The 20,833-nt window shown below is 37.5% G+C and overlaps 3 protein-coding genes across 6 annotated transcripts; 1 reads left to right on the forward strand and 2 right to left on the reverse strand.

Moving 5' to 3' along the window:
• Positions 1 to 62: 62 nt before the first annotated feature.
• Grip128 (gamma-tubulin complex component 5) lies at positions 63 to 4,968 on the reverse strand. 2 transcript variants are annotated; one of them, XM_070670297.1, is made up of 14 exons: positions 4,465 to 4,968; positions 3,980 to 4,393; positions 3,645 to 3,907; positions 3,397 to 3,565; positions 3,077 to 3,293; positions 2,703 to 3,003; positions 2,450 to 2,637; positions 2,069 to 2,372; positions 1,769 to 1,985; positions 1,396 to 1,687; positions 1,126 to 1,326; positions 937 to 1,019; positions 710 to 869; positions 63 to 408 (listed from the first exon to the last, which is right to left on the reverse strand). In XM_070670297.1, exons 1-14 carry the CDS (start codon positions 4,534 to 4,536, stop codon positions 362 to 364), a joined length of 2,928 nt encoding a protein of 975 aa, XP_070526398.1. In that variant the 5' UTR covers positions 4,537 to 4,968; the 3' UTR covers positions 63 to 361. The 2 variants fall into 2 exon arrangements, with proteins under 2 accessions (XP_070526398.1, XP_070526397.1); XM_070670296.1 differs by lacking the exon at positions 63 to 408 and having other exon boundaries at positions 517 to 869.
• A 3,689-nt stretch (positions 4,969 to 8,657) lies between these two features.
• Positions 8,658 to 13,906, reverse strand: Tsp97e (Tetraspanin 97E). 3 transcript variants are annotated; one of them, XR_011547000.1, is made up of 7 exons: positions 13,614 to 13,903; positions 13,127 to 13,294; positions 12,874 to 12,972; positions 12,678 to 12,788; positions 12,460 to 12,609; positions 12,137 to 12,264; positions 8,658 to 11,902 (listed from the first exon to the last, which is right to left on the reverse strand). XR_011547000.1 is itself a non-coding variant. In XM_070670251.1 (6 exons), the coding sequence occupies exons 1-6, from the start codon at positions 13,671 to 13,673 to the stop codon at positions 11,804 to 11,806; spliced, it is 684 nt and encodes a 227-aa protein (XP_070526352.1). In that variant the 5' UTR covers positions 13,674 to 13,906; the 3' UTR covers positions 8,658 to 11,803. The 3 variants fall into 3 exon arrangements, 2 of the variants coding, with proteins under 2 accessions (XP_070526352.1, XP_070526351.1); XM_070670251.1 differs by lacking the exon at positions 12,137 to 12,264 and having other exon boundaries at positions 12,460 to 12,606; positions 13,614 to 13,906; XM_070670250.1 differs by lacking the exon at positions 12,137 to 12,264 and having other exon boundaries at positions 13,614 to 13,904.
• Positions 13,907 to 16,490: 2,584 nt separating this feature from the next.
• Positions 16,491 to 20,717, forward strand: LOC139110438 (trehalose transporter 1-like protein). Its single transcript, XM_070670248.1, has 3 exons — positions 16,491 to 16,794; positions 16,985 to 17,061; positions 17,238 to 20,717. The coding sequence occupies exons 2-3, from the start codon at positions 17,010 to 17,012 to the stop codon at positions 18,608 to 18,610; spliced, it is 1,425 nt and encodes a 474-aa protein (XP_070526349.1). The 5' UTR covers positions 16,491 to 16,794; positions 16,985 to 17,009; the 3' UTR covers positions 18,611 to 20,717.
• Positions 20,718 to 20,833: the final 116 nt, after the last annotated feature.

Consider the following 20,833-nt stretch of genomic DNA (forward strand, 5'->3'; position numbering starts at 1 on the left):
ATATAATTCAAAATGTATTTATTTTACAAAAAAATAATATAACATTTTTCTCACATATGTGCACATTAAAACAATTATTAAAAAAAATAAATACAAAATATTCTGTTACAAATCTCTTCGCGCAATAAATTTGTTTCTAAGGAAAAAATTAGTATAAAAAATTATAATTATATAAATGAGCTAATAATATACTAATGTAATAAACTAATAATTAAATGCTATGTGTATTTTATCCTAATATTAAGCAGCGATTGATGTAAATGAAATGGGACTAATATTGTTAATCCCAAGTGGGAAGATCAGGTGCACACTGGTAATTTTGTTAAACTGATGTATAAATCGATATTTTATTAATATAAAATTAAGCACATGGCATACTGCAATTAAAGGCTGAACTTAAGGCAGTCACTGTAAATAAAGCACGGGAAAAATGTTATGTCAAAAGCGATACTGTTAATTAATCATGATGCAACAATTTAACATCTATTAGTTAATTTTTTCAGTATATAACAAATATATTCAACATATTGATACATATTATAATCACATTTTTAAATTAAATTTCTAATTAATTAAAAAAAAAAACTTTTTTTTAATATTATAATGACTGGCAAATAGTTTTATCAAATTTAACGATCGATAGATTTGCAAAATTGTGGGCAATTGTACTGAAAGACATTAAATATCTCCAATAAATTGTAAAACTTACAATAATCTGCATCCTTATGCTGTACTGCATTGTGCAAAGCTAAAGCAAGATATGTATGATACTTTATATAACTCTGTTCCATTACATCCAGCTCTGTAGCGGCTAACAATAATTTTTTACGTGACCATCGATCTCGTATATGAATACACATTTCGATCATCTAAAACATTAATAATTGAGTAATAAGTATATATTTTATTATTTTTTTTATCTAATAATATACATACGTTATTTATAGTTGCTATTAAATCTTCAAATTTATTTGTTAATAAGCAATGTTCGTAAACTTTGTTCAAGTATTCATTGTGTACTGCAAAAAGATCGTTTATATTAAAATTATAAAGACTTTTATTAAATATTTCTTTCGGAAAAAAGATTTTTAACTTTTCTTCTAAATAATATATCGTAATTATTACCTGATATAATGGTATCAAGACTGTCTGCTTCAGCCAGAACTTTTTCGAGCATAAAACCTAGAGTCTGTAATACTTGACCAGATAAGTATGTATGTATAGATCCTATAGCGTGCAGTAACCAAAATCTTAAATTCTCGAGGCGCCTCATGTGGAATTGTTCTAATTTATCTTTTATACACAGCAACCTAGAACCCTCTAAATCTGAAAGAATGGCAAAAACATTATACATGAGTTGCTAAAGTATTATTCTTGGCCGTATCCATTATTTACCGTAAAATCTCAAGTTATTTAACGTCCACAAAGCCCACTTTAATTTCAGTTGAAATCTGAATATCTCATTGTACTTTTCTAAAACTTTCTTAGTTAATACGATACTTATAGGCCATTCCACTGTATAATGTAGCGTTATACTATGTACAGCTTGTAATACTTGACGAGTATTGGCATTACCCGCAACTATAATCGACCACCGCGAATTCGTATCTGGCCAATATTGAGAAAATATCTCTTCGAGAATAGACGATAAAAAATACGAATTAGCCCACACTTGGTTAGTTTCAATCTAGAAATAAAAAAAATAGCATAAATAATTTATATCAGAAAGAAATAGTATTATTTTAAAAACTAATTATTTTTTTTTTACTTCATGAAACAAAATTTGACAGAGTTTATTCATAACATGTCCAGCTTCCATCATATAAACATATCTCAATTGTTTCAAATGCATTTGCAATTTATATTCGTCAATCATTATATTTTTTACTAATTTGCTAGCACTGTTATAACGTAAGATTAATATTTCAGATAATGTATTCTTCAAAATGGTTTGCATTGGTAGTATATATTTTATCTTTCGTAATCTGTAGAAAAAAAAATATATATATTATTCTTAACATATAAATGACATCGATATATTAAAAATTTGCATTTAATATAAACATACTCTTCATACAACTTATGTATCTGGCTTTCCTTTATTTTAGAATTACGAGTATTATGCACACGTGCGTCTACCATATCGTTTTTATATAATTCACAAGGTAGGTAATCTTCCATTGCTTTCATAAAAAATGGATTGTGTAAAGTTGATAACTGTTGAATTATATTTATTTCAATATCAGCATCATATTCAGGTAAAATTTCATCTATTTGCGACACGGTATCTGTCTCCTCCACTGACGGGTTATATTTAGATACTTCTGATAATAATTTGTTTTGTAATTCAGTGTTTAATGAAATTCTAATGTCTGCAATACGACATATTATAATAAAATTTAAATTTACAACATATAAGAATAATATTAAAATACTATAGTTACGAGACCATTATATTCATCATTGTCTATCTTCCATATATCGGCAATTCGGTCTAAAGAAACAAGCAATTCAATACTGCGACCCATATGTTGCACTTTTTGTAATAAAAATTGCATAATTGGATCTGTCAAGCAGATATTATCAGATAATCGAATCGTAAATTTTTCAGTTTCTTCATTTTCATCTTCTTTCACCCTAATATAAAATGTTATACGTAAATCAAAGTAAAAAAAAATAATTTTTTAATTTTAAACACATACCTCATAATTATAAATTCATTTCGCCAATCTTCTAATCGTCCTTCGCTCAGCCATGTATCGATTATATTAAGATAAACTGTAAGACTACGCAGGTACAAATTTATACAAATATTTGCTCTTTCTCGATTGTGAGAGTTTTGCATTTCATAATATAAGGACGATAGTAGTCGGGATGCACATTTCCAATTTGTGTTAACTTTCCAATCAATTGTAACTTTCTGATGTACATCATAGAGCATTTTTATAGTATTCAAATATTTTCTCAATTCACCCGATAAAGATAATAACGTATTACAATTTTCTAAAACATAAAATATAATATTTAAGAACAAGAAATCACGATAGTATTATACATGATTTAAATATGTATTAACCTTGTTTCATAATATTTTTTTCTATACTAATCACTTCAGTCTTAAATTCACTTATATGCTGTTTAAGTGCAGCATTATATGCTTCATAAGTTAAAGGAGGACTCTGTATTTTTGAGTTTTCACCATAAATCGATTGCAAGTCAGCTTCAAATCTCTCAATATCATATATCATTGAAAAACACTCACAAAATGGTGTTAAAATACTTTTAAAGGCAGTCTGAAAATAAGATTTTAATATAATAAGTTTACATAATAAAATAGTGTATAAAATATTTACAAAATAATTTTAAAATAGTAAGGAATAATAAGGACATACTCACAGTTGTCAAACTTGGTATAGATATGTCTGAACATATTGAAAATTTTAATCCATCTTGCTGAAACACTGTCATTGATGTTTGAACATAAAACATCCATAATAATTCTCTGTATACTTGATATTCACTAAGAGTAGTTACTTTATACAAAGATGACAAACTTATTTCATTCCTGTAAATGTATTTACAATGTCACATACCTAATGATTATTCTATACATTAGAAACTTTAATTAATAAAATAAAAAGTACCAAATATCACATATACTTGTATCACAAGATTGATTAATAACAGGATACTTGTAACATTTTAAATTATTCCACCAATCATGTTGAACATTTGATAAGAGCCATTTTCTAGATTCAAGACTCTGTGCTAATGCTAGGGCAAATTTATTTTCTGTATTATCAGAAGCTTTTGGAGGCTGGAAAATTTCTAATTGAGTATCACATATCTGAGTAGACAAGGAAATATCATTCTCATCAACACCTTCCTCTGACAAATCTGACCAATCCTATATAAATATAAAAATTAAAAACAATTTAAATGACAATTTTATAAAATGTATATTGTGTTCAAAACTTACACTCTTGCTATCATCACTTTTATAATCACAAAAAAAGTTTTCCTGACCCTCTTTTAAATATTGTGCCCAGTCTATTTCTTCTTCAGTAGGTGTATTAAAACTGTGTTCTCCACGCGTGAGTTTTAGGCTATCCAAGTTAGACTTGTGAGTTTCAGTAGACAAATCCAGTAAGAATGTTAATAAATACCACTGCAGATCATATTGAGGATGCTGTTCAAAGTTAAAGCCTGACAGAAAGGAGTCAATCAACTCCCGGAATTTTTTAGCAACCTCATACTTTCCATGGATTGAGAATTTGGTAATTACTGCATCTATTGCCTCTTTAGTTGCATGGCTGTTGACAGAAAGGTAACGATGGTGTTTGATATTTGACAAACAAAATCGTTCACATACTCGAAATCCTTCTTCATCTTCCTGAACAAATAGAGACGATATGTTATATTATTTTTTACGTACGTTGTAAATGTCTTTGACTGTGCACGTACCTCGAACGATGTAAGTGTTGTTATGAGTTGTTTTAAATCATTATGAATATCATTTAATACACGAGTACTCATTTTCACTTTACACCGAATTAATTTAGCGGACACATGTGATTACATCAGTGTAGATGTTTAAAAAAGATAATTATGTACACTTTATTATATTTGATCGAGAAAAATGAGCATTGAAATCGGTGCCTTCTTTGCAAATACTATAGTAAGTTGAAATAACCAATAATAACGGAGACAGCAGCAGGCAATACAGTACGTAGCAAAGAGCCCAACTCGGAATCAGTGGTCGCAGATTTCAGACGGGCAACATATGCACCCCAGGCACAATGCCGTGTCCGTGTGTGCCCGTAGCGCCTGCTAAATTAGCAGTCCTAATGCCTCGGACGCAGAGAGCCCAACTCGGAATCGCGACTTTCACGCGTATAGATACAGAGGCTCGTCCGTGTGAAGCCAGCGTTTCAGCTGCCGTCGGATAGAAGAACAGGCCAGACCTATACACTGTCTGTCCTGTTCTTTCGTGGCGTCGCCGGCAGATATCTCAGATCCGCTTCTCGGTAACATCGCGGAGTCTTAAATAATTTTAAATAGTACGAAATCCGAGTCACTGAATTGTGTACGGTCCGACATTTTTAAAGTATAATGTAATATAAGTTTTTAATGTACAATGCAACAAAAATTTTCCGTCCCACTTAAACAGACTGCGGACTGTCGGTTGTACATATTTTTAATATTTTCTATAAGTACAACCGGTGTGGTTAAAAATTTTTGATGCATCCTACACATCATTTCACTTAAAGCAATATAATATTAGTGCAAATAAATATATTTAATATATGTATACAGGCGCGCGCCTGTATTTTAATTCAAGGAAATAAGACAGCTGTCTTATTTAATTTATTAAATAAAAAATTTGCAAAAAAAAGCATTATTTCTCTGAAAATAATATATATTAAAGCATATGCATATAAAAATATATAAGTATACATAAAACATATGTAATATAACAATTAAAATAAAAAGAAATAAAGACAATGAAATAAAGAATTTGTAAAAAAAAGCATCATTTCTCTGAAAGTAATATATATTAAAGCATATGCATATAAAAATATATAAGTATACATAAAACATATGTAATATAACAATTAAAATAAAAAGAAATAAAGACAATGAAATAAAGAATTTGTAAAAAAAGCATCATTTCTCTGAAAGTAATATATATTAAAGCATATGCATATAAAAATATATAAGTATACATAAAACATATGTAATATAACAATTAAAATAAAAAGAAATAAAGACAATTAAATAAGAAATTTGTAAAAAAAAAAAAAAAAGCATGCGACTCACGAATCTGCATGAGCTTCAGCGGAGTTGTTGCCGGTGACTGTAACATAAATAGGAAAATATTAATTCAGACATGTTAGTTTCTTTTTAATAAAGATTTTGATTTAAAAATTAATGCTTACCTTAAAGTTGCTCCGCCGATGCAGGATACCCCCCGGGCCTGCTCCTCCTCTCAGATGGGAGGTCATCGTCGTCGAGTCATCTTTTCGCGCACTGGAAACTCTCGCGAAATACTGTCATTAACCCCTAACGCTATCACTCATAATTTAAATTATCACTCGTTAGTTTACATTATCACTCACAGTTTAAATTATTATTAAAACACGGCACCCCGTATTATAAACAAAAACGCGAAACTGTACACTCACACTCACTCACACTCACTCACATAATATTCACCGCGCACTTCATAACACTTCATAACACTTCATAACACTTCATAACATTATGACTCATATTCACCGCGCACTTTATTACACTATCACTCATACCTAGTTTAAATTATTATAAAACAAGAAAAAATTGTTCGAATAGGACTTTAAAACTACTAAAATACGCGTCGCACAATCCGGCGTAACGCGAATCTCTCAAGCAGCAGATGCCAATTTCCCGAATTGCGTGCAGTAGCGCACGCACTATCAGTCACGGCTAACCAAACAGAAAACGACACTCCGCGAGGGACCGACGAATACTCCGGGCTGTACGACGATCCCTTAAAAAATAAATTAAAAACGCGAATTACTATATCCCGAAAGCGCGAAACAATATTCCGATAACGAGAAAAGCGACCTTGTTTTGTAATAACTTAAACACGGCATCCCGTATTATATACATAAACGCGACACTGTACACTCACACTCACACTCACACTCACTCACATAATTATCACCGCGCACTTCATAACACTATGACTCATATTCACCGCGCACTTTATTACACTATCACTCATTACATAATAACTTAAACACGGCACCCCGTATAATATACAAAAACGCAAAACTGTACACTCACACTCACACTCACTCACATAATATTCACCGCGCACTTTATTACATTGTCACTTAGAGCGTAATTTATCATAAAACAAGGAAAAATTGTTCAAATAGAAATTAAAAAATACTAAAATACGCATCGCACAATCCGGCGTAACGCAAATCTCTCAAGCAGAAGATGCCGTTTCCCGAATTGCATGTAATAGTAGTGACCTTTAATAACGGCATGACTCATTGCGGCAACGGCGACTAACGCGCGTAAGCTAGGGTAAAGTGCATCAGGCCTTACCGCGGATCGCGTACGTGAGTCTTGAAGTACCGAAAGAAACGAGAAAACGAGGGAAAAGTTGAAGAAAGGCATCTTCATGCTTTGTTCTGTTCGCGACCGTGCATGTGAGAGAACGCACGAGTGATCGCTAAGAAATCATTAGAGGCGCCTATAATGATTTCTTAGCGATCACTCATGCGTTCTCTCACACGCACGGTCGCGAACAGAACAGAACATGAAGATGCCTTCCTCCAACTTTTCCTCGTTCTCTCGCTTCTCTCGATACTCCAAGATTCACGTACACGATCCGCGGTAAGGCCTAACGCACTCCACCCTAACTCACGCGCGTAAGCCGCTGTCACCACAGTGAGTCAGGTCATCATTGCCGGTCACTATACACTATTAGCACGTCTTACCAGACAGAAAATCGACACTCCGAGAGAGATAACGCGTACTCTGGCTGTACGACGATTAATTAAAAAATAAATTGAAACGCGAATTATTATATCCCGAAAGCGCGAAACAATATTCCGATCACGAAAAAGCATTCTTGTTTTATGATAAAATAACGTTCTCCGCGCACTAGATCACTCGCGGGATATTCACGACACTTCCGTTAAATCTTTAAACACGACCCTGAGACGTAAACGCGGTCTAACTGTCACTTTAATCCTTCGGTCGGTGTAACGAACGACACAAAACTTGCACGAAGCACCGGTATAAAACGCGCCGCGATATAAAATATTCCTACCGCGGTAGACACTCGCGGGATAGTCCACGACACTTCCTATTAACCTTGAATCCCGACACAAGAATCTAACTGTCACTTCAAGCGAGGTCCACGTCACCTTGTTGCGCGGTCAAAAGTCGTCGGTAGAATGACCGCGAAAACTTCCCCCAACCCCTTCAATGTTTTCCCTACTATCGCGCGGGATATTCTTTACCCCCTTGTGTTACCCACCGGGGTATTCACTATCCCGCTTTTTATCTTTACCGTTATTCAAAACACGCAACCACCTTTTTCGTTAAATTTTTGAATTTGACTTGAGAAATCAATAGCTCAATAATTATCGAATAGAACAGAATATTAATTATAATTTCATTATCCCGCGGATATTCACTATCCCGCGTTGTATTTCTACCGCGCTTCAGAACGCGTTACCGCCTTTTCTCGTTAAATTTTTGATTTTGATTCAAGAAATAAGATAGCTCAATAAGACATCTAACAGAACAGAATATTAATTGTAATTTTTCTGTTTCAGATAATACTCTAGCTATAGAGGCTCGTCCGTGTGAAGCCAGCGTTTCGGCTGCCGTCAGATAGAAGAAAAGGCCAGAGGTCTGTCCCTTTCTTTCGCGGCGTCGCCGGCAGTTATCACAGATCCGCTTCTCGGTAACATCGCCTAATTATAAGATGAGAGCAGACATATAAATTTAACAGTAAAATAAAAAAATTTTATAATTTAATAATGTCTGACTTGTCGTTGAATCGTTTTTGGAGAAGTTTCATACCCGGTCGGTTCCACGCACGTTATTTCGTATAATTAATGTGTCACTGGTAAATAAAGAACCACATTAAGACCATTGTATTATCTGTTTCATAAATGTATTTCTTGCAAGTATCTTGACTGCATCAAGGGAATTGCCTTCCCCCAGCGCATCAAATAAATACATATCCAAACCATCATCTATTTATCTATCGCAATTGCTACGCAAGAGCTTTAACAGCCGAGAGGCTCTATCGCTCGCATTCGTTTAGCACCCGATATCTCGTCAACGATGTGCAGTAGCATATATGCTTCTCTATCTCGTAATTAAAATTCTGGTGCTTAACGTAACTCGAGATTGTGCCTCTCTTACGTTGGAATGCGCGAGTGTCGAAACTAAACGTAAGGTTTTTCGGAGATCCTCGTTTTCGAGCCTTAAAATTAGGCGGTGCCGCGGATCCTCTGGTGAGGATGATACATACAACGATTGCTCTTTGTAGTAGAGTTCTCTACACTACTCATTTCTCGTCGCTTTCAACGCGCATTTTTACATACGTATACATTAGCTTTCTTTTTCTCTCTTAGTTTCGGAAAGTGTGACGCGAGACGCAGCTACAAAGAACGGTTCTGTGAAGTCCGGGATATAATCGGTTGTGAAGGGATAAAATTGGATACGATATCTAACGTGTACGATACATGATTTCCACCGTCTAGGATTGTCAAACACTCGGGATCCTCCCGCACGCGTCGGGTTTTGATTTCAATAAGTCTTCTCGCACGCGTTACATTACAGACGTTACAGCCAAGCGTGCCCTGTGAGGTGGTCCATCTCGACGCAATTACGCAGGGACGCGCGTTAATCACTCCGCATACGCATCTCTCGATTATGCTCGGCTCTCCGGATTACGCTGGAAAGCAGACGTGGCGTCTGCTGCGCCGACGACAGCTAGCGAACGTGAGTTTAGAGTCGTGTACGTCGAGTTTCACATTGTATCACATGTATATACCGCGCCGGCCGGATTGCCGAAGACTGATTTTTTACATATGCCGCATGTATGTACCGCGCCGGCCGGATTGCCGAAGACCGATTTCTATCCGTTCTCTCATTCTTTGCTTTTACCGTCTTTAAGATTACGTACGCTAGCCGCTGTCGCCGCAGAAAATGCCATATCTGTACAAACGCTTTCGGTGTACATACGCACGGTTAAACTCTAATCACGAGGTTACACGCAAGTTGATTACAGTTACGTATTTTTTCTTTTTTTTTTTTAGGTAAAAATATGTGTTATAGGAATTACGCTACCATATATATTATCGAGCCATTTATGCCTTGCACGCGCGTGCACGTTTCTTTCTTTCTTTTATCTTGCTTTTTTTTCCTACCGAAGCCAAAGGATAGAGGCGCATAAAAATTGGAATGCTCGAATAATTTCATCTCGCACACTTATTACGCCGGAAGATACATTTGCGATGTTATTTTTTATTACTCGTGAGATGTGATCGTGGGAATAGTTTTGTGAATCTACGCGAACTGGAATCGCTGGTTATATAGGGGACAACAGCGAAGACAAAACGTGACGTGACTGATATCTCAATAACCGCTTTTTTTCTTTTTCCACACAGGAGACTCAAGAAGACGCAGGTACAGCTAGATTCGTTCCATCTACGTCTTACGCAACGAGACGTAGATGGAAAATATGCTAAGTATTCTAATAACTAGAATAGAGCGCGATGATAAATATGCATATAATAGTAATTATTTCCATGCACATTAAAATTCACAACACGTGTCTCCCGCAGTTCTTACACTATGCGGATCGTCCGAAAAAAAGCCTGGCAGGATATTATTTCACGATACATTCGAGCAGCATTTTTTTTATCGTGAACAAAATGCGATTTTAATTACAATTAAATTCGCGTGGCTACGAGCCCAATAATATTCGTCGAGACGTTTTTAATTATTCCCTTTTAAGCTTTTACAGTTGCAAAAGCTTGCGAGAATCCATTAGGAACTCTGCATTATGCAAGAAAGCGAAACTATTATATAGTTTCTTTAGTAACTTCCTACCAGGCTGTTCAGGACATCTCGGATTCTTATCATGCGCAAGTTTTCTTAGAGTGCACAATCAGCGTAGAATTTAATTTCAAGCGAAGCACTCGTAATTAAATATTTTTAAAGGATGAAACTTGAGACACGATAAGATTTTGTATATATTACATGAACGATAAATAATTTTAGTTTTACATTTAAAATATAATTTTTTAACAATATTTTAAATACGCATACGATATTTATTACAAGCAAGTGTACTTAGCTACCAAAAGTTACCAATAGTAAGCCAAGTTTCATCCAAATTAGATATGGTCTGTTGTAAAGGTACATCGTAATTTCTTTTCGATTATTTTGATTACTATTTCTTATTATAACATAAGTTACATTATAACGCTGTAATATATTTTAAAATATTAAAAAAAAACAATCTCTTTGCAGACATAAAAGTATTATAAAGTTATCTAAAAGTACTTAAACATGATATGACAGAATTTTTACTCGGGAAGATATAAACTTCTAGATATCGTATTGTATGGAATGTGATTACATGTATATATATTTATTACGATTCATTTATGCATGAGAGAAAAATATGATTGACAAGATCATATGGATGTTTTTTATGCTTGCGCTATGATAAATTACATTCTCTCATGAAAGAATACGAAGAAAATTAATATGCATATTATTTTGCACCATTCTTTAAATGAGATTCTATTTTTTTAAGAATTTTAAATGCTGTTTTATCTAAACTGTGAAATTAAATAATGTAGCTGTATTAATAACGTTGGGAAAAATGCAACAAAATTTAATAGAAATTTATACTTCTGTAATGTTTTCTGTCACTAGACTACAAGGCGCATTGAGGTTTGTTTTGAGTGTTCTAAGTATATGACTAGAGCACACATTTCAGTTATCCGTCTAACTCATTCTAAAACTTAGATTGCCCAGTTAAAACACGTATGTCTCTGTTGAGCATTATACAATAAAAAGATTTAAAACATTAACATTAGAAAAGATTAAAAATTATGACCTACAATAAATGTGTCGAACTATATGTTCTGGGCAATCAAAAATCATATTAATTTCAGATTTTGTACTCTTTGTCTCAATTAAAGTATTCATGAAATACGAGTAATACGAATAAAAAGCTATTGATCTGTTCTCTTTAAAAATGCACAACAAATTAATATAAATAATTATGCTGCGGAAAAATGGCTCTTGCAGCTTTTTCCTGTGGATCTAATTGATTACGGTAACGTCTCGCCAAGAAAGCTGCAATCACCTAAAAACATGTAAATTTATAAGATCTCAAAACTATAGAGAAGAAAAATAATGAGAAATATAAAATTATGAATATTGCTGTTATATAAATCGCTGCATGCTACGTACTGCATATTATTTACATATTTTTAGAACGTCATGAATGACTATTAACAAATGAATATTTGAATTGATAATGCTGTAACACTGAAAAAAAAAAAAAGATAAACCACAACCAACATATGAAGCCACCCACCATCTGTTAGGAGGATCGTATGAAGTGACAGAGGACATTGCGATGGTGTTAGACTAGAGGAAAGCACTAGGATTAGCTCGTGGATCTTTCTGGTTCCTGTATCTCACGGTCAACCATACCCCGACAAACTGTAATCGGGCACATAGGTTAGCATTAGTAAAATGAGAAATACAAACATGGTGCATTTATAACTAGATAAAATAATTAGGTAAAATAAATAGATAAAAAAAACTCCTAAATATTAATATTACATAAATTATTTCAGTGCAATGTTTAATATCACATTCTCTACCACTTGCGCGAAATAAATTATGGAATCTTACCTCTGTAAAGCTAAAGAATAATCCTATACTGCCACATAATTTAAATGCATAGTCAATGGTAGACTGTAATTTATGCATACATGTGCTCTGACAAGGTGGATTTGGTGAACAAGGCATTTGATTTCCTTCAATAGACTGACAACAAACCTTCTGCAAAAAATTTCAATTAATGTAAGTTGTCTTAGCTATGAATCTCATTATTTTTTACATTAACTTACATTGACACTATCACAAGGTACTCCTAATTCATCAATTGTGCCATTAAATCCACAACAATTAAAGGTAGTTTGAACTTTTGCTCTTAAATCAGGTCCAACGCGTCTCCATCCCTAAACACAAGTTCATTAAGTCATTATATTTATCCCATAATTAACCAGCAAATTTCTGAATGTAAAAAATAAAAAAAAAGATTACCTGTTCTGCAAGTTGTTCCTGCTGTTTAGTATTGACAGCGAGACAAGCACAGGCAATACTGAATTGAATCAGGAACAAGAGGAATAAGATAAGCATGTACTGTAAAATGTAATTAAGGAACCACACACCATTTGCTTGAACAAAAGTCCCATACAAAATTTTCAATAAAACAATTATATAAATCACACAAGATAGCCAATGAGTTGAACACTCAAAGCTTTTGCTACAAAACCTGTAAAAAAGAAAAGGATACAAAGAACAGTAAGACCTGATGGTGTTTAACAGCACCAATCAGTCCCAGGATGGAGATGAGAAACAGGATCACTCCACATGCCAGAATACCACCTATAATGGGGAGATTTGTGACTAAGGCGGATGCTCTTCCATATACCGCGACTCCTATCAATATAAAGGCAACAACCTGCAAGAGAAGGAAGACAAGAGAAATATATATATATCCCCGGTCCATCGATATCCATCTCGGAGTAAAGGGAGCGGGGACGAGGGGCGGAGAAAGGCGCTCTATCAGCTCGCGCTCGCACGCGAAGCTGGCTGGAGCAATTACGCAATGCAGAAACGTCTCGGGTGTGTAAACATCGGAGAAGACGCAAATTGCGCTCGTCGGGCGGGGAGCGAAGCGTCGATTGATAAGCGCCCTCCGATAAAGATCGAGCGAGAGGCGCCATGGCGAGGGGAGGGAAAGAGCGTTTCGAGGCAGGATTCGAAGGGTGTCTACTCACGATATAAAGGATGTTGAGTGCCGTCAGCGCATTTTTCGAGCACGTAAAGCCGCCGCACATCTCGACTTCGGTTCCTGCCGTTCTTCAGATTTACGAGCGGGGTTAGCCCGCGGTGCTCTCGGTGGCTCGCGGCCGGGTCAGCGGAGCCGACGGTGGAGAAGCGAAAGGTGAAAGACGCGTGTCCGCAGGGCAGGCACGAATCTCCTCGCACACGGGGAGGGAGGGGGATAGAACCCTGCCGAGGTCGTCACGCGCGACGATAACTACACTCCACCACGGCGGACGACTTGCAACTGGCTGACGCGAGCGCGATGGCGGCAGCGGTCGAGAGTGCCGATGGCGCCCTCAAAAGATTGCGTCACGCGCGAAAACACAAACGTCACACGACAGCCGCGCCCGGCAGGGACCGTGGCGCGTCCACCTGGACGCCAGTTCCAGCTTCCGGGAATCTTGATCCAGCCTCGCGGACGGCAGGATCAGTCGCTCGCTTTAATCCTGCATTTACTTGCGACGCCCGCCAGGAATCCGGGACCGAAGCGCCGCGAGATTCAGTTTGTTAGGTAACGACGAGCGAAACTTTAACTTCCCGATTCATCTAGGTTACTTGGCTTTTACGTCTCCTTAAAAAGATTTCAGTTCTCTGTTCTCGAGTAGAATGAATAAAGCTACGGGCGTGCTTTATCGGTCATTGACATTCGCCGTTTCTTCGCCGTTCATTTTTTTTTTTTTTATATTCGTGAAAGAAACGCGAGTAGGACGTCGGCGCGCGGCCGGTTTATTTTGTATATTTATTTTCACGGCGACGCAGGCAACCGCGTGATAAAACATTCGCGTTTATTTCGTTCGTTACCGCTGACGAACGCCAACGTCGTAAATATGTCACATCGCAGCTCGTGCGGATTAAACGTTAACGACGCGAACGCCTGGCCCAGATAACGCACGGTTTTCGTATTTGACTGCAGTTTTTTGCCATATGACAATCTGCGCGTTGCATTTTTATTTTTTATTTCCGTACAGCTTGAAGCGTCCAGCATTGGCCGCTTCGTTGAAATAAAGATTGGCACGTGAGGGCGAATGGTTTAGTTATTTTATTATATTTTTTTTATATACTATAAACGGGATATCATCAAAATTTCATCTCTGAAATTAAAAAGCTAATTCATGTGTTACTCGCCAATTTTTTGAGATAGGATAAATTATGTAATGTAAATTTTTAATACTTTACTATTGCAGGAAGGACCAAGCCGACATTCCGCAGACATCCTGAGAGGAGGAAGAGGCCCAGGAAAAGGCATCATGCATCGGCGGAGCAACTTTTAGGTGAGAATTAATTTTTTTAAATAAAATCTTTATAAAAATAAAGGCCTACCTTTACATTAATTTATATACTAACATGTCTACAATAATATGTTTTATTTTATGTTACAGTCACCGGCGGAACTCTACAAATCCGCTGAAGCTCATGCAGATTGGTAAGTCACATGATTTTCTTTTCGTAATTTATAATTGGAGTCTTTAAAAAAATAGCGCGCGTGTAGCGAGCGCATGGTTTCTTCTAGTAAAATATAAAAATTATTATTATATACGCGCACTTAGATAATTTGTAATTTGTTTTAATTTGTATTGTTATTTTAATGTCGTTTAATCTCCCCTCTTTTCTCCCGCAAATCAATTTTTATTTCGCTCAGTTTCTCAAGATAATAATGATTACCTTTGCAGCGTGGAAAACTCCAAAGTATTGTTAAACATTTATATGATTTTGCGTCTAACAATGCGTCCGCGTTGCGAAAACACACGATGTCGCCTTCCAGGTAGCTCACCGCGACCGATAAGGAAAGTTTTCGCGCGTTTTCGCAGAGTACATCACGTTTGCATACGGATGTGACGAGGCGCATATTTGCGATAAGAATTATGAAGGTTTCAAAGCGCGATAAGGGTTACCATACTATAATTACGTTTGATTTTAAAGGTCACCGGGAAAAGACGCCGCGAAGGAGAAAGTTTATAAGCAACGATCTCGTTTGCTTGCGAAAGTGTATCACTCGTTCATTTATAAAAGGATCTCGGAACTTCCTTGTATGCACATCAATCTCGGGCAATCGCGAGATAAATTACGATTAGCAAGATGTTTACAGGATGACGGGACGGCTGGAGGAATAAAAGAATGGTCGTAAAAAAAAAAAAAAAAAGAAATTATTGCAATATGCGTCCGAGACATTTTCGCTTTCGCGCGTTGAGTAAATAGCATTTTAGAAAATGAGCATTAGAAAAAAGAAAAAGTATGTAACTCGGCTTCCTCACGTTCTTATTGCTGTCCACTGTTACAGTTCATTATTCATGACGATCCTAGGGAGACCGTTCTTTTCAAGAGAGACTATTATATCACAGCTGCGATGCTGTAAAGCGATTAATTACTTGTGCCGATAAGCCTGCAATGTTATTGCACGTTCGTTGCCTGTGTCGTTAATCAAGAACGACAAAAAGACATTATTTATAAATAACTCAACTCCGCGCAGAGATATTTCCCTTTTTAATTAATATAAGGTATTAATCCTATTGTTTTCCCCCTTCATTTTTTACTTTTCTAATCTTGCGGCAACGTAGAATTAAATTTCAGTAAGTAATTTTATTACTGTGGCTGCTGCTTTATCATCAATTATATTAACTCATCGTACCTATAATAAAATAGATAATCGAGAGCGGCGGTACCGTTCGGTACCGAGTAAATATCGCGATACAACAACGAGGTATTAGGTATTGCCGCGACGAAACGTGTATTACACAACTCGGTGAATTACATCGCGCCTCTATCAATATCTTAATTGGGTTACCTTAAGTCTTTCGTCGCCGTCTAGAATAATTAAGCGCGCGCAATAATTCGCGGCGGACGGGACACGTGAGGATGCACGAAAAAAATAATTCAATATTTATTCTACCTGTCCTTCATCCAAAACTAACTCACTAGTAATACGCAAATATTCTCAAGTGGAGCAAGTGGGGACAACGACAGATTTGACACGAATCGCTGATAAGGAAGGCGCTGATAAAGTAACATATATAATCTACGGCGCCACAAATGCGTTGTTATTCCATCTGAAATGCATTAAAATCCGGGTGTCGTTAGGCTGGTGGAGATTCGTCGTCCTCTCTGGTAGCATTAGCGCGCTTCATCGCTATCTCTGTAAGCAGAATGTGAAAATTTAATAAAAATTATCTGCACAAACGGCGTAAAAAAAAGAAAAAGAAAAAGAAGCAATTATACCGAAAATTTAAATAATTTACTTTATTCGAAATTCTTGATAATAGAATATATTACTTATTAATTAATTGCAATTGCCTGGTTTTACTAATATATTTTTTTTTTGTTTTAGTTTTTCGATAAGAAGAAATAAAAAGATGGAGCAATCCCGTGTCAAACGGTGGCCTCAATATTTAGCAGCGATTACAGGTAAATTGTTTTTAATTTTTAAAACAATTGATTTGAAATAAAAGCATCTTGTCGATGATTCAAATCTTTTTTTTTTTTTTTAAAGTAAACTTTATCTTATAATCTCTTCATGCAGGAAGATCGCCGAGGAAAGCAGGATATTTTATTATTTATTTATTCGTTTGATTTTATCGCAGCCACCCTATCGCTGGCAGCTACCGGATCTCACATTGGCTGGACGTCACCCACCTTGCCGATACTAAAATCACCCGACTCCCACGTCCCGATAACGTCCGACGACGCTTCTTGGATCGCTTCTTTTTACCTTTTGGGCACCATTCCCGGATGTATCGTGGCGGCTTTCATCGTAGACCGGCTAGGTCGCAAGACGAGCTTACTGATAGGAGGTATACCTCTGTCTCTTTCGTACATTCTGATTGTTACAGCGTGGAATCCTTACGTTCTCTACGCTGCCCGCGGTATCGGTGGTATCGGTCAAGGTATAGCGTACGTTATATGTCCCATGTACATCGGCGAAATCGCCGATAAAGAAATCAGAGGTACCCTCGGCTCTTTCATCAAGCTCATGGTGACCTTTGGCGAGCTGTACGCTCACGCAATCGGTCCGTTCGTCTCTTATCAATTGCTCGGCTACAGCTGCCTGCTCATTCCGCTGATATTTTTTATAAGTTTCCTCTGGATGCCCGAGTCGCCGTACTACTTGCTAATGAAGAACCAACAAAGAGACGCTTTGATGAGCCTGAAGTGTCTGAAGCGCTGCGTTTCCACAAGTCAATTGGAGACTGACATTGAACAAATGCAAAAAATAGTGGTTCGCGACCTCAGCGATCGCGGTCGATTTTGGGATCTCTTCGACACGCCGGGCAACAGACGCGCCGTGATCATCAGCATCGGCCTGCAGTTCGTTCTCCAGTTCAGCGGTATCGCCGCGGTCGAGTCTTACACTCAGGAGATCCTTGAAGAAGGCGACGCTGGTCTGCCCGCGAGCATGTCGGTCATCCTGTTGAGCATGCTCCAGCTGATCGCCGGCCTCGGGGCGGTGGTCCTGGTCGACAAACTCGGTAGACGACCGCTACTCATTACTACCACTCTGCTAGCCGGGATCGCGCTCACTATCACTGGCATCTTTTATCTCGTAAAATCTCATTTCGGAGTGGATACAGCCAGTTACGGCTGGCTGCTTCACTCTTCCGTCATACTCTACGAGCTTATCATCGCGTTGGGCATAAACCCGCTGCCTTACATGATGCTCGGCGAGCTGTTCCCGACGAATGTCAAGGGCGCCGCCGTGTCCCTGGCTAATCTGGTGTCCTCGCTGCTGGCCTTCATCGTCTCTAAGATGTACCAGGTAATTTCCGACAACTGGGGAGTGTACACGGCATTCGGCTGGTTCGCCGCCAGCTGCTACGTCGGGGTGATCTTCATCGTGTTAATCGTTCCCGAAACCAAAGGTAAATCGTTGTTGGAGATTCAAGAAGAACTCAATTGTAAGCAAAAAAGGAAGGCGAGCGGCGCGAAAGGCGAGCAGCAAATAAGTACGATCGCTTAAACGCAAGTAAGACGACGACGCTTATGAGGAAAATCGTATAAAGGAACCAAGAAGCATTCAAAAGTCGACAGATTCACGCACTATTCGATACAGAAGAATTGGAAATGAAATTTTGAGAATCTCTACATTGCCAAGTACTTTAATGCCTTGATTCGAAAGTACTATCGCAAAGGTATTTCTTTTTATTTTCTACACTTTATTGCAACTTTATGAAACCGAGAGAAATTTGAATCAGATAGGTAGAATACGGAGGTAAAGATTCATCAGAAAAGAAGACTAGCTTATAAGATTTTAGGTTTAAGAAAGGCCCCTTATATTCCATTGAAGAAGGCGCTTCGATTGAAGTAATGAGATCGCCAAACGAGCACTTTTTTCTAATCGAGACGTCGGGTAACGTTACGATTGATATTCCGGCTCGCGATAATGCGACGTTTGTTTAAGCTAAATTCAATTTTAACCACGCAGGTTCGTGTTCGTCACCTGTGTAAACGTTTTATTAATTCGAGAATATCTCAATTTAGGCACCTCAATTAAGAAACGTGTGTCGGATTATGCAGGACTTGATATGGAAATAACGACGCACATTTCGCGGGCGTCGTTCTTCGTTATCATTAGCGACATGCGCGGAGGCGCGTTAATTTATGCACCACGCGTGCAAGCCGAGCGGAAGATTTTAACGTACACAGATGCGGAACCGCGACAGTTGTTCTCTCATTGTATTTTTACGTGCACCGAAAACAAATGTGGCTTTCTTGAGAGCCGCGCGTTTAATTGCTGCGGGACGCCGCTTAATCTCGTAAAAATTTTTACAGACGGCTGTGTCGATTTTGCAAGCTCGATTGGCAAGAGTCTCGATTTGGCGACGAGATCTCCGCCAAGAATAATGCGAATTAACAGTGTGGTTCCCGAAGAAGCTTTCGGAAACCATCGCGCATCCAACGTGCGTTAGCTAGGGCTGCTGGTAAGAGCAATCTTGCATGACCACCTATTTTCCCCTTTTAGGCAGGGTTAAACTGATGCTGTGAGACTGATAGTTTTTAATTAATCGTAAAGTATTTATTTATCGCCTTGGCACCGAATGAACGAGCCTCATGTAGATTTCCATTCGCAGGAGAAATCCCGTTGCTTTTAATTCCGCACGATGTGCATCTCTCGCGATAAGATACTCTTGAACAATTTTGCATCTTGAACTTTAGCTAAGCTTAAGAATCTCCGATAAGATACTAGAAGAATAATAAAGATGCGGTAAAAAAAAAAAAAAAAAGAATAAAGAAAAGGAAAAGAAATTAAACGATGAAGCGCATGTATATAGAATCTGAAAAAGTAAAAGAAAACGAGAGAAAAAGAGAGTAAAAATGAAAGCAAGACTCTGTTCGATGCGGCACCAAGGCGATCAAGAACACCTTTTTTATCCCTTTAAGGCAGGGTGCAAAACAACTCGATATAACGCTTACGATTAAACGTTATTGAAGAATAGCGCGTGTGATCCGCGCGTATCTCGAACGAATACGCGCGCACGCCTATGGCCCTGATGCAATGAGGATTTAGACGAGCACTGTGGCATGACTAACTTATACATCCCTTTTAGGCAGGGTGAGAAATATATGTTATAGAAATAGCTTCGGCGTAGAATATAACTGGCCCGTTATTAGAGTTAAAGGAAAAAAAAAATAAAAACCTACTCACGCACGCGTCGCTGTGCGATTTAAGCTCACCCGGAGTACCCGGGTTACGTGCTCCACGTGCGAATGGTCGTCAATAATAAGTGATCTGGCCGACGTGAAAAATCCCGGATTGATTAACGGCCGAGAGAAGGAAAGTCTCTTCTCCCGCCGACGTGATCCGTCTGTTACGAATAAAAAAAAAAAAAAAATTCGACAGCAGGCTACTCGCTTTATCATTGCGACCGCGCGCGGAACGCGTTGTATTTGATAAGCTATACATCTTAACTCGAGCGTCAAGTATATGTTCGCGCTATTGCATGACTCTCTACACGTCCCTTTTAGGCAGGGTTCAAACCGTTAATTGGAAGACCCCACAGATTTCTACAACGTAGAAGTTTGCAATATACGTTGACGAATAAAGGAACTCACCATTTTGATCTGCATGCGCGTGTAAGCATACTCTCTCGTATCTTCTTCCCAGTCCGCGATATCCCGGTTTCCCTTGTTCTCTTCTCTTTAAAGGGTACGTCTGATTCTGTGGAAGGTGAGTAAAAAGGCG

Source organism: Cardiocondyla obscurior, linkage group LG20 (assembly GCF_019399895.1).
Source record: "Cardiocondyla obscurior isolate alpha-2009 linkage group LG20, Cobs3.1, whole genome shotgun sequence".
NCBI lineage: Eukaryota > Metazoa > Arthropoda > Insecta > Hymenoptera > Formicidae > Cardiocondyla > Cardiocondyla obscurior.